The sequence below is a fragment of the Haliotis cracherodii genome, unplaced genomic scaffold (assembly GCF_022045235.1).
Source record: "Haliotis cracherodii isolate W230 unplaced genomic scaffold, xgHalCrac1.p SCAF_8, whole genome shotgun sequence".
Taxonomy (NCBI): domain Eukaryota; kingdom Metazoa; phylum Mollusca; class Gastropoda; order Lepetellida; family Haliotidae; genus Haliotis; species Haliotis cracherodii.
Genome location: NW_027266341.1, coordinates 46825344 through 46845883, shown reverse-complemented (window position 1 = coordinate 46845883; position 20540 = coordinate 46825344). Strand labels below are relative to the sequence as shown.

General features: G+C 37.9%; 1 protein-coding gene across 1 annotated transcript; it reads left to right on the top strand.

The window, feature by feature from the left end:
- Positions 1-4414: 4414 nt before the first annotated feature.
- Positions 4415-13945, top strand: LOC139450560 (acid-sensing ion channel 5-like). The gene is made up of 8 exons (XM_071232316.1): positions 4415-4589; positions 10166-10724; positions 11152-11250; positions 11738-11918; positions 12422-12481; positions 12738-12900; positions 13396-13487; positions 13786-13945. Exons 1-8 carry the CDS (start codon positions 4438-4440, stop codon positions 13935-13937), a joined length of 1458 nt encoding a protein of 485 aa, XP_071088417.1. The 5' UTR covers positions 4415-4437; the 3' UTR covers positions 13938-13945.
- Positions 13946-20540: the final 6595 nt, after the last annotated feature.

Below are 20540 nucleotides of genomic sequence, written 5' to 3'. Positions count from 1 at the left end.
ACTGATCATGAGTGAGTGAGTATGGTTTGACGCCGCTTTTATATAGCAATATGCCAGCAATATCACGGCGGGGGACACCAGAAATGAGAACACACGAATGACACTGAAAGGATAATGTGGATAACAGTCATGAACGAGGAAGGCATAGGCATGTTTTCTCTTTTTGCATCAAACCTCTTGATCGTGCTCTCTCCGGGTTTTGTGTGAATAATAAATGCCGCTAAAAGTGCGACATCAACAAAATGATGTACACCTTGACAAGTGCGCTTTATTTGCCCGCTTCGTGGTTTCGGCTCACATGCTTGATTTCGGCCCCAATGCTTGAAACTGCAGGAGAAGGGTGCACAACCCGCTTTGACCCCCTGCACAACAAGTCTTTATTGAATCTTTATTGAAGTCAATTGAATTATTTAAAAGATGCTCCAGAAAAGAATTATTAGTACCGGCGACGTTTAGACGTGTGCAGCATCAATAAATAAATATCTAATAAACTACATTCCTGTGCATAATCATGAACACAAAATTGAAAACTAAAATATGTATATGAGTTCCTGTTGTAATACCTTTAGCCCCATGAAGTAAGTTGAAATCACTACATTCAAGTCTGAGGCGACAATAAATAACTTGCAATTGGCACATACAAGTACTAAGATTCAGATCACAGCGATCATCGGAAACTATTGGCTCTGATATCAAAGTCTAAAACCTATTTTGAGAACGAGCAGATCTGTATTCCTCTGGAAGCGAATTCCAAATCTTGACCGTGTCGGGTAAACAGGATTTAGCGTAGTATATGTTCTGCATTAATGTTTTGCAAATTATTACAGTTTCTGAGACTATTCTTCATTAGGGTCATTAACAATAACATATATATACAGTATCGTCAACAAAAAGACGTATATAACTATCAATACCTTCAACAATATCATTGATGTAAACAAGGAACAACAACGGTCCAAGGAATGAGCCCTGGGGAACTCCTGCTAAAACTGATTTTAGATTTGAATTAGAGCCATTTATAACTACTTTCTGGAATAGGTGCACTAGATAATTTTGAAACCAATCTAACAGGTTTCCGTTAATATCTTATGAGTTCAATTTATTCAAGTTATTCTTTTGTGCCAGACTTCACCAAAGGCTTTACTGATTTCACAAAAGACAGCCCGGATTTCATTTCCTTCATCTGAAGCCTTAGCAAATATGTTAACTGATTTGATGTTCAATCACCCAAGATAAAGCCAGACTGCAAATTTGTTAGAAGATTTTCATTTGAAATTATCAGACCCCGTTGATTTTGGGACATCAATTGAAAGAAGAATGTCGAGAATATCTTCATGAGGAAGCGTTATTGATGATACATGAGTTACGAATTAATCGTTCGCAGGATATTCATTTTTTTATTATTTCGAATATTAGCTTCATCTTCCGAAACATCATAAAGGGTAACGTTGAGTACAATAGATGGGAAGTAGATGCTTCCTGGGCGCGTTTTCAAGTATTTTTTCATCCGACGCCAGCAGGTTTAAGGGCCTACCATGATACTGACGAAACAATCACTTCCATTCTCTTCATGTTTGATACCACAATGTGGAATCATTCACGATTTGCATCACTTCGGAAAAAAAGAAATGTTAAATATGGCGTGAAACTGACTTGGAACAGTCGCATGTTCAAGTACTAAAATCAACACACATATGAACAAATGTCTGTAAAAAAAGAACATGAGCAAATGGAGCACACTAATATTTATGTATATCCATACATCAAGATATTAACAATTCAGTTAACAATGCTGTTAACACTACTAGTATTTATTTTGAAATGTATATGTATAACAATTAGAATGGAGGTATTATAGTTTTATGTCACCTGAATATGCATTAGAGCTACGCGGGAGTGTGTATCTTGACAACTGGTTTGCTATGTGAAGCAAAGTTATTCACACTTTTTCACTAATAGTATGCGAGCAAAGAAAACAAGTTAGCCGCATTCAATGCTGGTGATTACCCGCACATGTCATATCTCCATTTGAATGGATCCATGGGGTAAATGATGATGTGGCACTAATGTTATTAAACATACAATATCACTCATGTACAAATCTCGTTTCTATTGATACCAGTCTGGTGTAAACAGTCAGATATTAATTACGTCGTGGGCTTCGGCAGATTCTCGTCGTGCTGTGATTAGTCAACAGTGTGTTTAGTGTCACGGCTTTTAACTAACGATAATGCCAAAAAACGCTTGATCTAGAGTAACGCCTCACCTACAGAGAAGCCGACTACTAGTAATTGTTTAAGAAGTTTTACGAGAGCACCGAGTACTCACCCGTGAAATAGAAACATTGATCAATAGAATGACTGCATTATGGCACATTGACACAAATTATCCATCTGAAAGTGTAAGGATGTATTAACACTAGACAATAACCACCAAGCTGAAGCATTAGGGTTTAAAAGCAATTAAAAGTTGGACTCACACGACCTGAGTACATCCAAACAGGCGAATTAACAAAATTTAGCAGCCCTGACAGTAACTAGTCAGTTCTATAAAAGAACGGCTGGCCCGATGTAAAGACATAGAGGGTATTATAAATCTGCACAGGTATAAGTTATAAGTTGCCATGACGTCAGTCCAAGTTGTTAACAGCCATTGGATCAAATCACCTGTCATGTAACCAGCTTCTGTATGCACAGCGTGACAGCGAATCAGGTATTTGAACTTCCGTTGGGCGCACCAACGCTGCAGTATGAACTCCAATTCTGGATTTTCTCCTAGAGTACGTTCTGCATAAAGCTTATATACGAGAGGGGCGACATAGCGCGGACTTCGTAGTTGGAAACCTCCGGGCGGGTAGTCTTTCACCCACTGCAGCCAGCCAAGGTTAAATGTGCATAGTTTACCATTTTAACCAACATGAGTAAAAAGACCATCGCTGTAAGGTGCAGCGTTTGAACTTTAAAAAGATGTTTGTATACAATAAAGGTTCGACTGCTTATCAAGTTTAATACTGCCCCAAGGAAATTCATAACTCGAGGGAACTTTATATTTAACACGTATAAGCAACACAAATACAAGGGGAGGTCTCTTTATTTGAACCTTATCAAAGTTAAGTCTTTGACAGGCATTTATAAGTTGAACGGACTACTGCATGTTTTGTCCTCATTATTTTACAGTTTATGTGCGTTGTACATTGCGAGTAATATTCGAACTATATTCCAATAAGTAATCGAGTCATGATCAAGACAAACTGTCAAGGGACGTCCCGACTGTGAAATACGATAACATGCATTCAGGCTTACCACCCGATCCCTATCTTGTCGCCCTTTGCCAATAAAGCAGACTGTGACGAATTAACACCTGTGAGTTAATTACTCAGCACTCTATTGAGTAAGTATCCTCGGCTTTGGTAAATAGCCTCACAACAATAAAGAGGTATTTGACCTGAAGAGCAACTTGGCTCTCACTCATATAAAAGGCACTTGAACTAAACTAGTGAAATCACGGGAAAATTGGTTTATTCACGGATTGCTAGAAAAAGTGGTTCAAATGTAAAACACCCTAGCCAATAAGTTTAGTTCAGGAACACTAAAAGTAAGTAAGTACCAGATCAAAATCGCCCCATAGTTACTTACTAGCGAAACCAAGTTGTGACCTGACCACGCAGTACCAGATCTAGAACAGCCCGAATGATTTATAGCAAATAGCAATGCCAGGAGATAGCTACGCTCGGTAGCTTCGAGAATCCTAAAGAATGACAACCTGCCCTTGATAGTCGGGAGAACGGTAAAGTCCGGTGAGCTACCAGCATTGTGCTTTCTAAAGTAAGCAAAACACGAGTAGCAAACTAACTACTAAACCAGATGTTACCAAAATAAAGAGCCGAACATAAGCCACTCAAAGGTACCATCCAACATTTACAACCAGATATATGTACAATTAGTAAGGTGGCAAGAATTACCTCAAATAAATGAGAAATATGTACATTGTACTAGATTATCACGCCACAAATCAAAGTTACTAAAACACTTTCAATACATACATAAGGTTGCCTACACATATGAGAGGAATACATGATAGTTAATGATATTAAACAACCAGAGCATGAAATATATGCACAATAAATTCTCTTACAATACGCTAATGAACATGAAGTCACCGAGCAATGTCGGGCAGCGATGAATAGGGCTGCGCTACAGTCACTCGTCCTTTGATCCATTCACTGGTGACGATACCAAGTATTCATCTGAGTAAAAATCCAGTACAAATATTGTAACACGGACAACCACTCACATATATTGCTATCGATTCAAATACAGTGCACTGTGATCATGTTTGCTAGACCAGGTTAATTTACTACTGACAAAGCCACACGAGTGTTTTTGCAGTCGAGAAAAGTGAGTGTCTAGGTATGTCATCTGGTTACATTTCTGTAACATGTCGTCCAAACCAGAATCCAAAGTAGCGTGGACAGATGAACCCTCATCTACTAATGAGAATTTAGCCAGTTTGTGGACTGATTTCACACAGAACTCAGGATTCCATGGAGTCAATAAACTCACACCTGGGCGTAACTACCGGATTAGATGGTGAGTTGAACATTGTGTGGTAACATTGTCTTTTCATTGTGACAAATGCAGCTTTTATCATGAACATATTTACTGATACAGAAAGTGAGTGATGCCATTTCACATCCATTTTGTTTATCTTATTTTACTTTATTTTTGTTTTTGTAATGTTCAGATTACTCATTAATAGTATATATGTACTCTATTTTCACAAAATCTTTATTAAATTGTTTTTGTATTTTTCATTCATATTTCCAATGGTGACACTGCCACATTGTAGGCATGTATCCAGGTAAATGTTCATAGCATGCATTGTCTGATGTGTGACAATATGAGGTACTGTATACATAGGAACAGAAACTCTGCTGGTGCATTTTCATAGTTGATGACAGGACTGGTAGATCAGCAAATCATAAATGAGTGCGTTTAAGGTGGCAATATGCTAGATATTTCTATAACTTGTGGGTCAATAATCTACCCTTGAGGTACATGTATGTAATGAAAAGTACATGCAGGTACAATATTGAAATAGTGTCTATTAATAATTATGTGTTTAGTCAACGTTTTTGATGAGGGTCAGTACATCGTTCCTTAATTCTACATTTGCAAACACTCTCTTTTCCAGTTTATTCTATAATGTTTTTATGTGCATTCCAAAAGTGGGTGCAACCGTGTCTCTCTCTCTCTTTCGCCTTTGCAATATGAACATATGTTGTTAATATCATTTCTACTCTTTTTGTCTGGTTTACTGCGCCATATAAATTTGAAACATTGTTGGGTTAGGTCTGTCAGTCAACATTTTCTTTAGTTCTCTTACGTGTTGATATCATTTATGCTATTGTGGGAAGAACAGTGTTATATTTAATTTGCGATTGTGACTTATCCTATTTTGTAAGATACATTAAGTAGTGATATAGGCAGCCATCTCTCAAAATATGTGTTTAGGCTGTCCTTTGTCGGATATATGTTATAATTTAGTTTTATCCACCTTTTATGTACCCTAGTTTAGATATGTATTTGTTTGCCAAGTTCACTTGCCCGGAGGGCTTGTAATTACAAATAAGAAATATATCGCAAAACACTCATCACATTTTACTATCCTGTATCATGGTTACATGTTGAACCTCAATGCATTTTGTGTTTTACCATTACGCTAATTACAGCTGTACATGTGAAGCTTCTTGACTGTTTTGTATTATACGTTTGTCTGACGTTTGGTGTGGCTTTCAAATGTTTCACTAATTTCGCATCAGTCCAGCCAAATCCCAGTTTACCACTTCGCGCGAGTTTCCAATAAATTACGAAATGAAAACATCAAATGACAACATTAATATTAAATGACACCTAAACTGACTTGTTGATTCGTAGAAATAAATATGAATTGACTAGAAATTTCAAACACAGTCGCGCCAGCTTTCCCAAATGTTAATATAGAAATGTAGAAGTCAATGATATTTGGCTATTGAGCAGGCAGCTATTTTGAACACTGAACATAGACTTAGTGATCCGATTAGGAATTCATTTACATCTGATAACACAATGCATACAATTCATCTGTAAATCTCGAGGGGCAAGTACTTTCATAATTTTTTATATTGCATCAGACGAAGAACATTAATTACACTCACAATACATTTCGTTCTCCTTCCATGTGCCAAATGCAGGGAGTGGACACACACACACACAGACACACACACGCACGCACGCACGCACGCACGCACGCACGCACGCACGCACGCACGCACACACACACAAAAAAAACAAACACACGTGCGCATTAAACCCAACACACTCACTCACTCATTGAAAGATTTGCTTTCGTTTCTCTGGAGATAACCACTTCATATTAACTTAGACGGCTTTGTGTATAATTTAAGTTACGTATAATATCAAACCGTTCAGTGGTTTATTTACCTAAAGAGGAACACATCGCGAGTTAAAAAAGTATCTGCCAAATATTTCGACACACAACCACCAGAATTTGGCACTTCACGTTGGGCGGCATGCAGTCCGATTTTCTTGATCATTTTATCATTTTTCACATTCGATGATAAGTTTTTGTTACCTGGTGAAGAGAAATCACTCAAGTTCCTTAATTTCTCAAAAATATAAACTTTCGGTATAATTAATTATAATTAAAACAAAAACAATCTGAATCGTCACATCATCGCTTGGATGAAAGTTGTACGATCAATAGCAACGGTGGTAAAGAAACAACATGCATCGTGTTTCCCATAATACTATTACAGACCTTTTTATATATCTGATTTGATTGTTATAGAATTATTTGCACGGATGTATAAATCTTTGTAAAACATATCTATTTTTTATCGAGTTTGCAAATGTTTTCTGTTGATAAGCGAAGTGACATGTTTGGGCGTGGCCTGGCTCGCGATTTGTTTAGTTGAACAAAGTCAACAAGCACTGCGAATGAAAATATTGGATGATACACAAAATCTGAACTGGCATACATTCTAGGTAAACTATTCAATAGTAATTATAAAATAATGCTGATTTCGAAAAATAAAAATACTTGCTATTTTATATGTCATTTCTAAAAAACCTGGAAGCACGTATCGCATGTCACACGTCGAGGCAATATTTGCAAAAGTTGTTAGCTATCATCAAAACGATTCTGAAATCGATTCAACTTCAAAAGATATTACATAATTTAGTATATGTCATCACCTGTTTACTATTTATTTCCCTGGGTAGCAGTCTTCACTCCTATGTTTCATATTTTATCGTGATTGCCGCAGAGCGTTACATCAAATCAGCAGTATTTCCTGCCCAGGGCCTTAGTGTGTGTGTGTGTGTGTGTGTGTGCGTGCGTGTGTGCGCGCGTGCGTGCGTGCGTGCGTGTGATGTGGGGTGTGAGGGGCGAAGGGGTCGAGGGTGGGAGGGAAAGTTGATGGATTTAACAAAAAGTAAGGTCACCTTGAGCGGGACGGTATTTGTTGATGGATTAGCATATGAACCATGTTCTCTTTAGGTAGCTAATTCACAAGATTCCCAGGTACATGGGGAGCTTTTTGTCACCCTGAATATCCACAGAGCGGATTAAATGTTATATATATAAGATGACATAAATAGAACAATGAGTAGTCCTCCCAGAGTAGTGTAATGGTAACATTTTATAATTAAATTCAACAACTCTCCTTTTAAGTATTTTTGTCCTGACTTAAAAGTTAATGCAAGAACACAATCGTCCGGAATACAATGGACAATTCTGGTCCACTTCCATATGACTATATAGCATACAATCAGCTTTCAGGTCCCATTTGGATCGGTTTGGGTGGCAGCGCAGATATCCATAGAATAGACACTAGACTGTCTCAAAGTACCTGAGCAATATCATTTTCTCTTTCGCTTAGCCCTTCTTTTATGCAAAAACCCTAAATGAAGCAAGGCTAGGTTTTCCTCAGGTTCATATCGGAATCTCCCATCTCACTGGGGCTCCTCTTCATTTAAAATGGAGTTATTTGTTTCCATCCAAATTATATAGTTTTAGAGACTAAGCATTAGTCTGAATAGACATCACCCGTTTGGAATTTTAAAGAAATGTGTTCACAATAACATGACACTGATTAAGTGTCATGTACATATGAAAAAATGGAATCCCGTCAATTAGGCGGCGGACGAACCTTAAACCTATTAATAAACAATTCCCTTAATTCCAATCAATATCGGAAAAATATATATGCCTATAATATCTGGCAATATACACCAAGATCTCCTTCTACAAAAATAAGTTTTAAAAGCCGGCAAATTATTCATGTGGATATTCGTTTGCGTATTTGACGATTATATAACTTGCGAAAGTATTAATCCTTTTCCTATTCTCAGCCGTTCCTGAGCCTTGCGCTTTCCTAATTATTTTGACTAAAATAGTTACCGTTATCATTGTACTAGTTAATGAGAAATGCTTGCCGATCAAGTACGTGCCATAAATTTATGCGACATTGTACGATTCCGAACTTTTCATGAAAATGTGTTGTTGAATCATTGTCAAATAGTGGTGACATTTAACCTAGGAAACAATCCGCGAAATCCCATATGTACAAAACATGTTGATTCATCATCGTCTACCGTTTCTGGGTCACGGGAGCATGCAAGGTCAAACGGATTAAATAATACGCCAATTATATGGTCAAAGTCACATTGTTATTTCATAATAGTTGTGATTACTGATACTATGTATTGATTTGTGTCTATCATTATGTGACAGGCGATATATTTCAAAATTTACTGTTATTGTTTTGTTACAAAGATTTTCAGCAGACTGTTCATGTCTGTGACATCACATCCGGTGACCTTTGCATTTACTGAAATATTGCTATCAGAATTGACGATTTTTATTTTCGTTTTTCTCTCGTCATATTAAACGAAAATGACAAATAAAACATTTTTCGATAGAGAAGATCGTAATCTTTTGCCAAGGCATATATATATATATATATATATATATATATATATATATATATATATATATATATATATATATATATATAAATTATATGTATATATGTGTGTGTGTGCGTGCGTGCGTGGGTGCGTGCGCGTGTGTGTGTGTGTGTGTGAGGCAATGTAAACTTTGTCGATATTAAAATAGTAATACGTCATACTGAGGCCGGGCGAAGTGGCCATGTTCGATGACAAGGATGTGTATTTTCGTATATCGTAAATATCCAAGCAAAACACTTGAAATTAGGATTGGTGAATATTTATAAGTCATTTATTGTTTCCTGCAATTTTACAACATGATACGTTAGATTAACGCAAATGTTCGTATTTCTGCAACTGACATGATGACCTCGAAAATTAAGGGGTTTTTTCTGTTTAACGTTCGGATAAAGAAAATACTGACATGGTTCATAACTGGCCATCGCGCTGTTATTTGCTGATAACAAAATCGAATTTATGCTCAGTTAAAATTAAGATATCGGAGATATGATTATTGAAATCAATTTGCACAAATGTCACGATTTAACAGGCTCCAATAACGTAATTCAGGTAAGTTCATTTTTGTACTCATTTTGTGTTCGCTTTTGTCTTAACCTTTGTATGATTGAAAACATGAAGATATTTTTAAATAATGTGTGGTTTTCTATCAGGAATATAAGTGCAAATATTTTCTTCAATTGGCTCTTGTTTAAAGAAGCCCCGACTCTTAGAAATCTTCCACCCCCTTTACAGGGCTAAATGCTGAAACAATTCAGCAGGCTAAAGGTTAAAACATCAGACTGAACTCAAAGCCGTTTCACTCAATGTCTCCGCTAACAGGCATTTTGAGCGGGTTAAATGTGCAGGTGACTTAGCTATACGTAGAAAACACAGTATATAATCTCCTAAATGAAATGTAAGGCAGACAATTGAAGAATTGTACGTAGTACTTTGTATTACATCATAAAACCTTATAATGATTCGGCTTATTATAATTACCCTCTTATTACATCAGTGAATAAGATCTCCAGTGTAAGTTTAATGAAATAACTGGATTTGTAGCACGTTTAACAAAATAAAACGCAACCTCACATCTCTCAGGAGTTCTTTGCATCTCGATTCATATATCAAAGTTTTGTTTTTGTTTTTGTTAGCGTTTCATGGACGGTTGCAGTGCTTGCGATGTCATCATTCATGATCTATAACATAACACAGGAGCTGGTGAACTACTACAGATACCCAGTGATCACCAACACGAAGGTGGATGTGCTTGAGGAACTGCCTTTCCCAGCTGTCACCTTCTGCAATCAAAGTCCTTACAACCTGAGCAAAATTAAAGCAGTTGATCCTTATCTGGAGACGTATTTAACAAAAGTCAGCATGTTAGGACCAATGACAGGATCCATAAATTGGAGCGATCCAGGCTACGGGCCTACTTTTCGGGAGAGCCACAGCCGTGATTGGTGGGAAAACATTTACATGACCCCCAAAACTATGTTTTACTTGTGTTTCATGAATGGTATTCTTCACAAACCCTGTATCTCAGCAATGAAACCTATTTTAACCAATATGGGCCAATGTGCTACTTTCAACTGGAATGCTTCTGAAGAAACAAAAGTGCGAGTGACTGGCTCAGATAATAATCTCATTTTATATGCCAATGTTGATCAGGCCAACTATGTCCTTGGGTCTCAACTTGCAGCAGGGATAAAGGTAAGCCAAATGAAATAATTCATAGTAATAAACAAAGACAAAAATAGGAAGGCCGTTTTAATGCACTACTGGCAATCACATTACGTCTTGTTTGTTTTATTTATACATTTCTTCAAACACTCGATCTACGTGTCAGGTAAAATCGTCACTTGGTTGAGTTCACCTATACATATAAATATGTTAACGTTGAACTAATTAAAGTTGACAGTGTGCGCAATGACAGACCATTGGAATATCTTTACTTTGGAAGTAATGACATCGTGTAATGCCCTTTCATCATCATGTTTAGTTTGAATATCGTTCATGTATTTTTAGTTGCGGTTTGATGGTCAAGTTACATTTATAGTACTTCTGATTAATGAAGGATCGATTGAGCATATGCTAGGTACCAACATAATGTGTTTGTATGTACTTTCACTTACTGTAGGTGATCTTGCACGATCCGCGTACCCACCCAGATCTAGCGACATCCTCTTTCTTAGCTGCTCCAGGGACATCAACATACGCTGCTGTTCTCAGATCGACGGTACGTCACTTATAAATACACGTACTGCCAGAAGCACATATTATCTTGAAAATTCCATTTTCGTTGAAATGCATGTTTCTTTTTGTTTTTTTCTTTCTTGTACCACCGTGGAGCGATACGTGCGGAGTTCATACACTTCAATCGCAATCTTTTCGAACTCAATCAGACAGTGTCATACCTCAAATGAAATTCAACAGGGAATGAAAGGAAACAGCCACACACTATGGTTGACGCCTCATGCTTAATGTAGTCGGAATTCAAAGAGCAAATAATCTTTTAATGACGATTTTGTGCACGTTCTGGGTGTTTACATCATTACATGTTTTGAAAAGCAGTACTACAAAATACAGGGATACAATGCCTCGAACTACATTGGAAAGCAAAATTAGTAGATGTTAGTCATGCACGCTACCTACAACATCCACACTCGTTTTCAAATTACAATTGCTAAGACAAAATAAGATACTTATTTATTTATTTTCATCAGTACGAGTACCTACCACCACCCTACCAGGCCTTCAAAAGCCGAACATGCGTGGATACTTCGTCGCCGTCATTTAACAACACCCTGCAGTACTTCGACACCTACACATATGAACACTGTCTCCAGGAATGCATCACAACGATAACACACGACCTTTGTGGTTGCATCAAACCAGGAGATAACGGTAAGCTGATAATTATTTAACCAAAATGATTGATTGATAGATGATGTGTATGGAATCCCACCCATGTTACAAAGCATAAAGAAGCTGTGAGTGAGACGTTAATATTTCCCCTCGAAATGGCAATATCTTAACCAGATGTAAGTCTAATGTACACAAATGGGTGTATGGGGTAGGTGTTCCGGACCTTGATGTCACTTCAGATGTCTAATTTCAATAAGTAGTCACAAATTTGAATTCAAACTAGTAATGCTAGTAATTACCAAGCGTTCGCTCGTCACGCCGAAGACCCGGTTTCGATTCGCGACGTGAGTGCAATGTGTGAAGCTCTTTTCAGGTGTCCCCCGCAGTGAAATTGCTATAAAATTGCTAAAACCGGCGCAAAACCAAACTCACTCACTCACTCATATACGTCACAGAGAACGACATAATTATTTTCTTTCAAATTTCTGATAGTTTATTTTTAGAACTGTTATTCGTTTTAACGATTTTGCTTATATTTTCAGCAACTATTGGACAAATTTGTTCCATGTTTAACTTCACCAACTGCTATGCCGATAAATATAGTAAGTTCATTCTGCTACTGAATGTGATGTCAGTAATTTTGTGTTGTTTTACGCCGCATCAAAATTCTAGATATATCCTAGCTAATACTGTACATTACCGACCTTTAGCACGGATCAATGGAGACCTTTTCTGCATTTAAATCAAAATACAATGACAGTGTCATGTTTAAGTATCAACTGTTTTTTATTCAATTTGTACTAAATTTAGGAACAATTATTAAATCGTCGCCTGAGAGTGTATGCTTACTTTTATCAGGATATTTGAGGACGAATGCGACGATTCAGAAATCCTGCGGCTGTCAAGTACCATGTTCATTCGAGAGTTATAGTGTCAAAGTATCCACATCGAGATTCCCATCAAATGTGTCAATGGCACTCATCCTGAAACTTGGGTTAGCACCAAATGAGGAATTTATCAGGTAAAGACGCCTCTCATATTGTATTAGGCTGTAAGATGTACTTTACACAGCATATGTCTACACGCAAATAGGACCGCTTATTTGTCCCGTGTGTCTTCACCAAGTCGCGAGCCTGAAGGACATATGACATAAGTTGGCACAACTTTGTAATGTCGTCACATCACGTTGGGCATAACAATGGCAGAGGATGACGTCATATCCTTTTCAAAGGAAAACACACCTTATCAGTTATCAGAAAAAGTCCTTACTCTAATATTGTTACACTCTATTGTTATACTTTAAAGAAATATCAATTGTTACATCACATTTTGATTCCGAATTGTTGATGTGTCCGTTTTATCCCCAGTTATTTACTGCGTACACATACCTGTGCTTTGAAAATCAATGTCACACATGTAACGCTAATCATTATGAAGGAATGCACTATGTCGAGTGTTCTTTGTATTCTGTCCCTTGTACCATAACGAGTATGTGATAAAAGCAACATATTTTCAGGGAAAACTATCTCGAAATAAGATTGTTCTATGATCAACTGATCGTTCAGGCAACATTACAAACTCCACAATATACAACGGAGACCATAATAGGTGAGTCACTTTTATATATTCAGTACTTTCAATACAAATGGGGTGGTAAAGGATCAAACATTAACAACAACTACATTGTGCAACGTATGTGGCAACATGCCTAAATTCAGATGGACGACAGAGAGATTCATCTTCATCAAGGTATTGATCAAAGTCGATATGTACATAATAGGCTTCTACGGCACGATGCGTACATACATTTGTTCTTCCAAGAGGCCTTCAAAACAATTTGTTGTAACAAACACAATGCATGCATACAAAAGACAGATCGTAACGGGTATATATTTTGTGTTGCCAGGTGACCTGGGAGGCCAGATGGGTATCTGTCTCGGGGCCAGCATCCTGACTATCACAGAACTGGGAGAGTTCCTCCTCATTCTCTGTTTGACCATCTTCAGAAAATGTAAACATAGCGGCCAAGTCACGCACATCAAACCTACTCAACATTGAAGTACACCGTTGCCAGTAACTAATCCATGACATCATTTTAATTTGTTTACAACAATTAGAAATAAAATTTAAAGCAGAGGCAAAATTTGATTTCCCCCTACTTTGTGTGGATCAGTTAAAATTTAAAATGTTTCGATACAGCTGATCCCTGACTTATTTTGTTTTATGTGTATTGGGAGTTAAGAGACGTGTCTACATTATAGGAGTGTCTACATTACTTGAGTTTAATATTTTGAATTTGTTTAATCCGTAGAAAGCTTATTATGTGTTCATGTACCTATTCATTATTAATCAGTCTTGTACGCCACTATAAGTATAACTGTGTTTAAATGAACCGTAACATCTACATAATCAGTTGGGTCAAGACTAAATTTCCCTTTTCAGTTGGTTGAGCAGTATGTACAATATATCCTCTCACTAATATAACTAATGGCAGTTACATCAACATGATTGTTAGGCTGAGAATGAAATCAATTCATTGACACGTTTAGTTGTTATCAAATGCCATTTTATTTAGCTGAGCCGCCGTGTCACACAGTGGAGTTTTTGTTTACCTGTTACCTTGACATTCAAATGGATCATTCACAATGTCTCATGAAATAAAGTAAACTAGCTAGAAGTTCGACCAAATGGTGTTGGCCAAAGATTAGCCTCAAACATGAAGAACGTGGCAATACTCGTCACGTTTACGTGTTAATTTAGCTATATGTCAAGACATATGTCCCCACAAAGAGAGATTTGTGCGCATAAGCTTAGACTAACATCTAGACTCTGAAATTAACCTATTTTACCGAAACAAACAGTTCTTAACATATAGTAATAAATAATAAAACGAAGCCCAGAGACCTTCTTCATGTTTCATGATACTGCAGTAATCTAGACTTGCCAAACATTATCGACTTGCATGGGCTGTATGATATATATTTGTTTCAGGGTCTCTATGACAGACTAGCACAAGCTCAACATTATCACGTCTGTCAACTTAATATTGCAACAAAATTGTTTTGGTCATTTTAGCATATTTTCGCAGTCACTGATTAATAAATTTCCATTTCTGTGGGTGAAATATTGATCTGAGCTCTTTTTTGGACAGCGAACAGGTATTTGTGAATGAAACGTTATGGTTCGTGTGTTTTACCATATTTGCTCCGTTTAAACATAGTTTGTTCATAATTATTTGCAAATTAGTGCAACAATATATATGTTTTTTCTGGCCCTGTCTAAATAAGCAATTACATTTAAACCCTTACGCCATCTAGTGATACTTTAGTGTCAATCTGTTTCTCTCCATTTTTCGAAACGACGAGTACAAGGTAACTGATACGTAACAATAAAATATTGATATTTTACTTGATGTACTTCATGAACCAGTTGAAACTTGATTCACAAATTGTATCGGGCGTCAAATGATTCGGCACGAATTGAGTTTGCCTGTAACAACGTTTCATTTGACAAATATTTACATTGTCCTTTGGATTTTTTCTGAGCTGCATATAATAGATTATTCACAAAGCTATGTTCACAGTATCAATACAGAATTGCAAGCCATAACGTTTTAACCCATGCATTGTGATAAATATCGTTCTACCTCTTAGCCTCCATTGTAAATAATGTGGGCGTAATTGGAAATGCTGTATACAATAGAATTTCTAACAATGAGCTGTACACAAGCTTCCAATTATATACTAATGAGCTGTTCTAGGCTCCATATCCTCATGATCAGGAAACAGTATAGAGTTATTGACTTTTCCAACAAATAAATAGGAAGTTATCACCACGCCTTGATTGTTCCATATGATGAATTTTCGGAGTTTGAAAAGGTCGCCGTCTTTTTCTAGTATTGCCTTAGACAGTAGTAGGGTGTTTTTGAGGACAATCTGGTGTGACAAGGACCTTCAACGACAATTCAATGACATGCTCATCCGTTTTGTACTTATCTAAGGAGTCGGGCCATTTTATTGTTTGTTGGAAGGGTTGAGATTTGTCTAAGAAAATTAATCTGTCCCCAGTGTCCAGTCTCCATGTATGCCAACATTGATCAGTCCATCTATTGTTACATTCTGAGCATCCCCTCGAGGAATTGCGTAAAAATGAATTGTTGTGGACATTGCATCATGTAATAGAGGTATATCCACCATATGTGTGTCCACTGAGCAGATTGTTTCGCTGTGATAAGTCAGTAAAATAAGAAAGGGCATGTGACCGTTGAAAAATGGACAAACCTCAGGAACGTGAAGTGCACGTACTAGCAGAAAAAAAAGGTTTAACATCAAAACCCATCCATGAAGATATGAGAACAACACTAGGGCTGGATGCCCTTCTTATTCCGCCTCAGGTAGCAGAGTTTAGGCGGAGCAATTATAGCCTTGAAGATGGTTCCCGTCCTAAAAGGCCTGTGACGTCAGCATCACCACAAATGAATCACAGAATTCACAATATGGTTATGACTGACTGGCGAATGACTAAGAAAGTACATTCCATTATCACATCAAGCACAGTTTCGTGATAATCTAGTTATGTTTGAAGATGATCAAGAAAAGGTAGATACAGCGATTTGACACAGTGGAGGACACCTCGGTTCACCACTTCCAGCTTGAGTCCAAACAGCAATGAACAGTGAAAGCGGTTACACCAATGGCGCCCAAAAAGCAAATACTGGAAACGTCATGGCATCTGTGTTCTGGGAAACACTGTTTTAAGCGGCGTAAACATTCAACTCGATCACTCACTGTAGCGAACGAGTGACGTGAGTTGTACAGACATGTATATACTTTCATATATCTTATAGTATCAGAATTGTAAACAGTCTTTATAATTCAAACAATTCTATAGACGATGTACATGTATAAACAATAGCATAAAGTAAACACTTGATAAACTAACCCTTGAATGCAACAAGGCAAGAAAACAACAATTAGCACTGATTTTTTTTGTCAACAGAAACTTTGCCTGACGGAAAGTGATTAAACATTCAGTTATTTGTCGCTGCAACTTAATGCGTAGCTCTTATCAAAAGAAGGTAAATTATGTATATGAATGTTTTTTGTGAAGTTATTGCCCCCACTAATATAGATCGATATTAGTTACATCCACTTAATTGCTAATCCTAAGAATGCCTCTCTCTCTCTCTCTCTCTCTCTCTCTCTCTCTCTCTCTCTCTCTCTCTCTCTCTCTCTCTCTCTCTCTCTCTCTCTCTCATAGCAAAATATAAATAATGAATAAAAGTCCACTTAATAAAATGTAGTGAAGTGACACTAATGATGTTCCACGATAATACTGGTGAAGTGAGATGGACCAAGTTGCACGCCTTCCTCTGTGAAGAATGCATGACTGGTCGATGAGAACACAGCTCCTGTTAATTGAGATAACTGTTACACTCGGTCGTGAGGACACGTCAATGCCCAACAAATTTAATAAAAAATGGAGTGAACCTGAAATATCGTCTTATTTTCTTGCTTGGACAAAGGCCATTGACGTATGGAGGGTCATTGACGTATGGAGGATAATTGGAATTCGTCGTCATATTATCATGAATCAAGGAATTGGTTAATATTGACGTATGATCACATGATGACACATATACACAATGAGCGTTGTGAAAATGAAACAGAGCAGATAAAATTGTCAAATTGTTTGAGGGTTTGAACATCTCATTTTATTTCACTATTTACAGTGAATGGAAATATATGGCGTCCCAAAGCTTGTTTAACTGTATCTTTAGTAAACGAAGAACATGACAATACTCTGTGTTTTCTTCCAAGTACTCGTTTTAATTAGTATTGTGAGTTGGAAGGGCGTGTTAGCAACATTCAAACTGTACCACTGTGCCTTTTGAAATGCGCCTTGACCAGTGGTCGATGATCGTTTGAGCAGGGACACATGCTGCCTGAAACCCCGGTTTTATTCACATGGATATAATCTATAAAGCTGGATACGCCTCACTCTTCCAAAACGTTTAAGCAAAAAGACAAAAGGTTCAAATGAAACGAAAATGCAAATTTCAATGACGTGCCAGTCATTACCCATTGTAATGAGATACTAGTATCTGTGCGTCTGGCGTTTGTCGCACACAGTTGACCTTTCATTTGTTTATTCGTTTGCAATTGATAACCATGACCATCAGAGGCCATGTTGTAGCTGTTTTAATTCACAACAACGGGAGCTGGACGTCTTGGGGATTTCCCTTTAAACCATACAAAGACGTGAACAGTATTGCCACACATTCTAAGTTCTATCTAAACAAAGTTGTGCAAATTATACACTCAAGCTCCATTTTTGCTCGTACCCGTTTGCCATGGATACAAACATTTAGAGGTCTCTTGGTCAAGGCATATGAGGCCCACACGCTTTAGGGAACATCTATTATTTGATTTAATATAGCAAATTCAGCGTCACGAAAGTCAGTTGAGAATTTCATTTGAAATGATATCTAGAGTTACTATAGTTGCCGCGGCTGTGCCCTCTGTGTCCCTTTCGAAGTATATTCGTGGCAGTTTACAAAACTGTTTATGAATGAACACAACTGGACGATATATAGGTTCACTCGGACAGAGCACTCTCCGTTCAATAATGCAAAAACTCTATAAACGTGTGTCTGACAATTCCTATTTTGTCCCAAATCATCCGGCGGTGAGAACAGTACATGTACAACACCTTATTGTTGATCTCTTGCGCACAACGCTGAAGGCAGGTTTTTGGTTCTTATTTTCATGGTGACCTTGCCTTTCGTTTGAAGGTGTCACTGACATAATATCCAATCAAACACGAGTTTGTTGCTTTTGCTTCTTTAGTATAGGGTGATACAGTTAACACGAACTTCTGTGGAGACTTCACTTTTCCACACAAGTAAGGATAGGATGTACATAGAGCAGCTACTACCTGGAAACTGAACGATGTTAACTGCTTTTCGGTGATGCCGGCATTGCGAGAATCTGACTATAGGTCCGAGACGTAGCGACGTTTGACTTTTTGTTCAGTGTCCCCTGCAGCTGTTGAACGTTGGAACAACGACTTGATCGCTTGATCTTGAATTGCCATGCGTTGAAGTAATTCATATATAAAGATGTTAATCTTGGCTGCTGGCATGCTTGCACACACAATGGCAAGAACATTTAATTAAGTATACACATAGAAATGTTAAAATGGCAATGCTTGGGTGTATGTCAATATCCATACGTGTGTTATACGAACGACTTTTGTATATGTTTACATATAAATACATTTCTAACATGGGTAATAACTGAAAAAAGTCAGATACCATCTTTTTACGGAACGTCCCTATTCACATTCAGGAAAGCGTGTGAGTGGCAGATGCTACCGGTAAGGCAGGACACGGTTACCCTTTTAGCGAACAGCTGGTGTCCTCACTTAGTCTGAGTGATACATTCTTATACTTTTATTGCGCACGCACACACACACACACACACACACACACACTCTCTCTCTCTCTCTCTCTCTCTCTCTCTCTCTCTCTCTCTCTCTCTCTCTCTCCTATCCACATCCACATACACACCAAGACGCACAAATATATGCATAAAATATACATATACTAATGGCTACACCAGGTACCTACGTCAGGTGACCGCCTCCGTGGTCTAGTGGTAGAGCATCCGCCCGGAGAGCGGAAGGTCCGGGGTTCGATCCCCGGTCGCGTCATACCAAAAGACGTTAAAGATGGTACTTGTTGTTACCCTGACTGGCGCTCGGCATTAAGGGGCTAAAACAAGGACTGGTCGGCTCGGAGTCAGTATACTGTGTCTGAGTGGGGTATTTATGTAAAACTGCGGCATGGTATCTCAGTGAGCTAGCACTATAAATCGGCATTAGTCAAGACTAGTACAAGCAGCAACACATACACGTACATGCACGTCGCTATATAAGTGCAATAATCTTGGACGCGACGTTAAACCCAATTTCACCTCACCTCACCTACGTCAGGTAACAAACACTTACTTTGTATGCAAATTGTGTGTCTGGCAGGCTCTAACGGTAGGGCAGCACACACTTACCTTCTTCCCGAACACCTAGTGTCATTACTGGTTTTCAGTGATCCTTTCACATAATTTTCATGGCTATTTTACCTTTTACGCCCAATTGAATCAGTTTCGACTGCTTGTTCTTTGGCGTTGACGTTATATAACCATGTGAGTTTTGTATGGTATTTGAGTTCAACTGACTGAAGAAAACAACAAACGTTCACCACTGGTGTCAACTGTATCACATATTCAGAAGGATGTTGAGGTGAAGTGAGATGAGGTGAAATATGTTTACCGTCGAGAGCGTGGCTGCTTGTACAAGTCAGGACTGATGCCGATTTAAAGTGCGAGCCGATTGAGATGTCATGCCGCAGGTTTAACATGACTACCCCACTGGGACACAGTATCCTGACCCAGAGCCGACCAGTCCTTGTTTTAGCCCCTTAATGCCGAGCGCCAGACACTCGAGTCTCCAAGACTGATGAGTTAAAACAAGCCACTTGTAGATCAACAGGCTGAACATCTTAACACAAATAGTCATCATGATATTGTTGTTATTTACGACAATCAAGAAATGGAGCATGAGAAGTAACAGCTGTTGAAGCAGATGCAAGCACATTGCAGATCG

Coding starts and splice junctions, on each gene's coding strand:
- LOC139450560 (XM_071232316.1), top strand. CDS start 4,438: ATGTCGTCCAAACCAGAATCCAAAGTAGCGTGGACAGATGAACCCTCA. Junction 10,725..11,151: donor AACTTGCAGCAGGGATAAAG/GTAAGCCAAATG, acceptor CACTTACTGTAG/GTGATCTTGCACGATCCGCG. Junction 12,901..13,395: donor CCAAATGAGGAATTTATCAG/GTAAAGACGCCT, acceptor ACATATTTTCAG/GGAAAACTATCTCGAAATAA.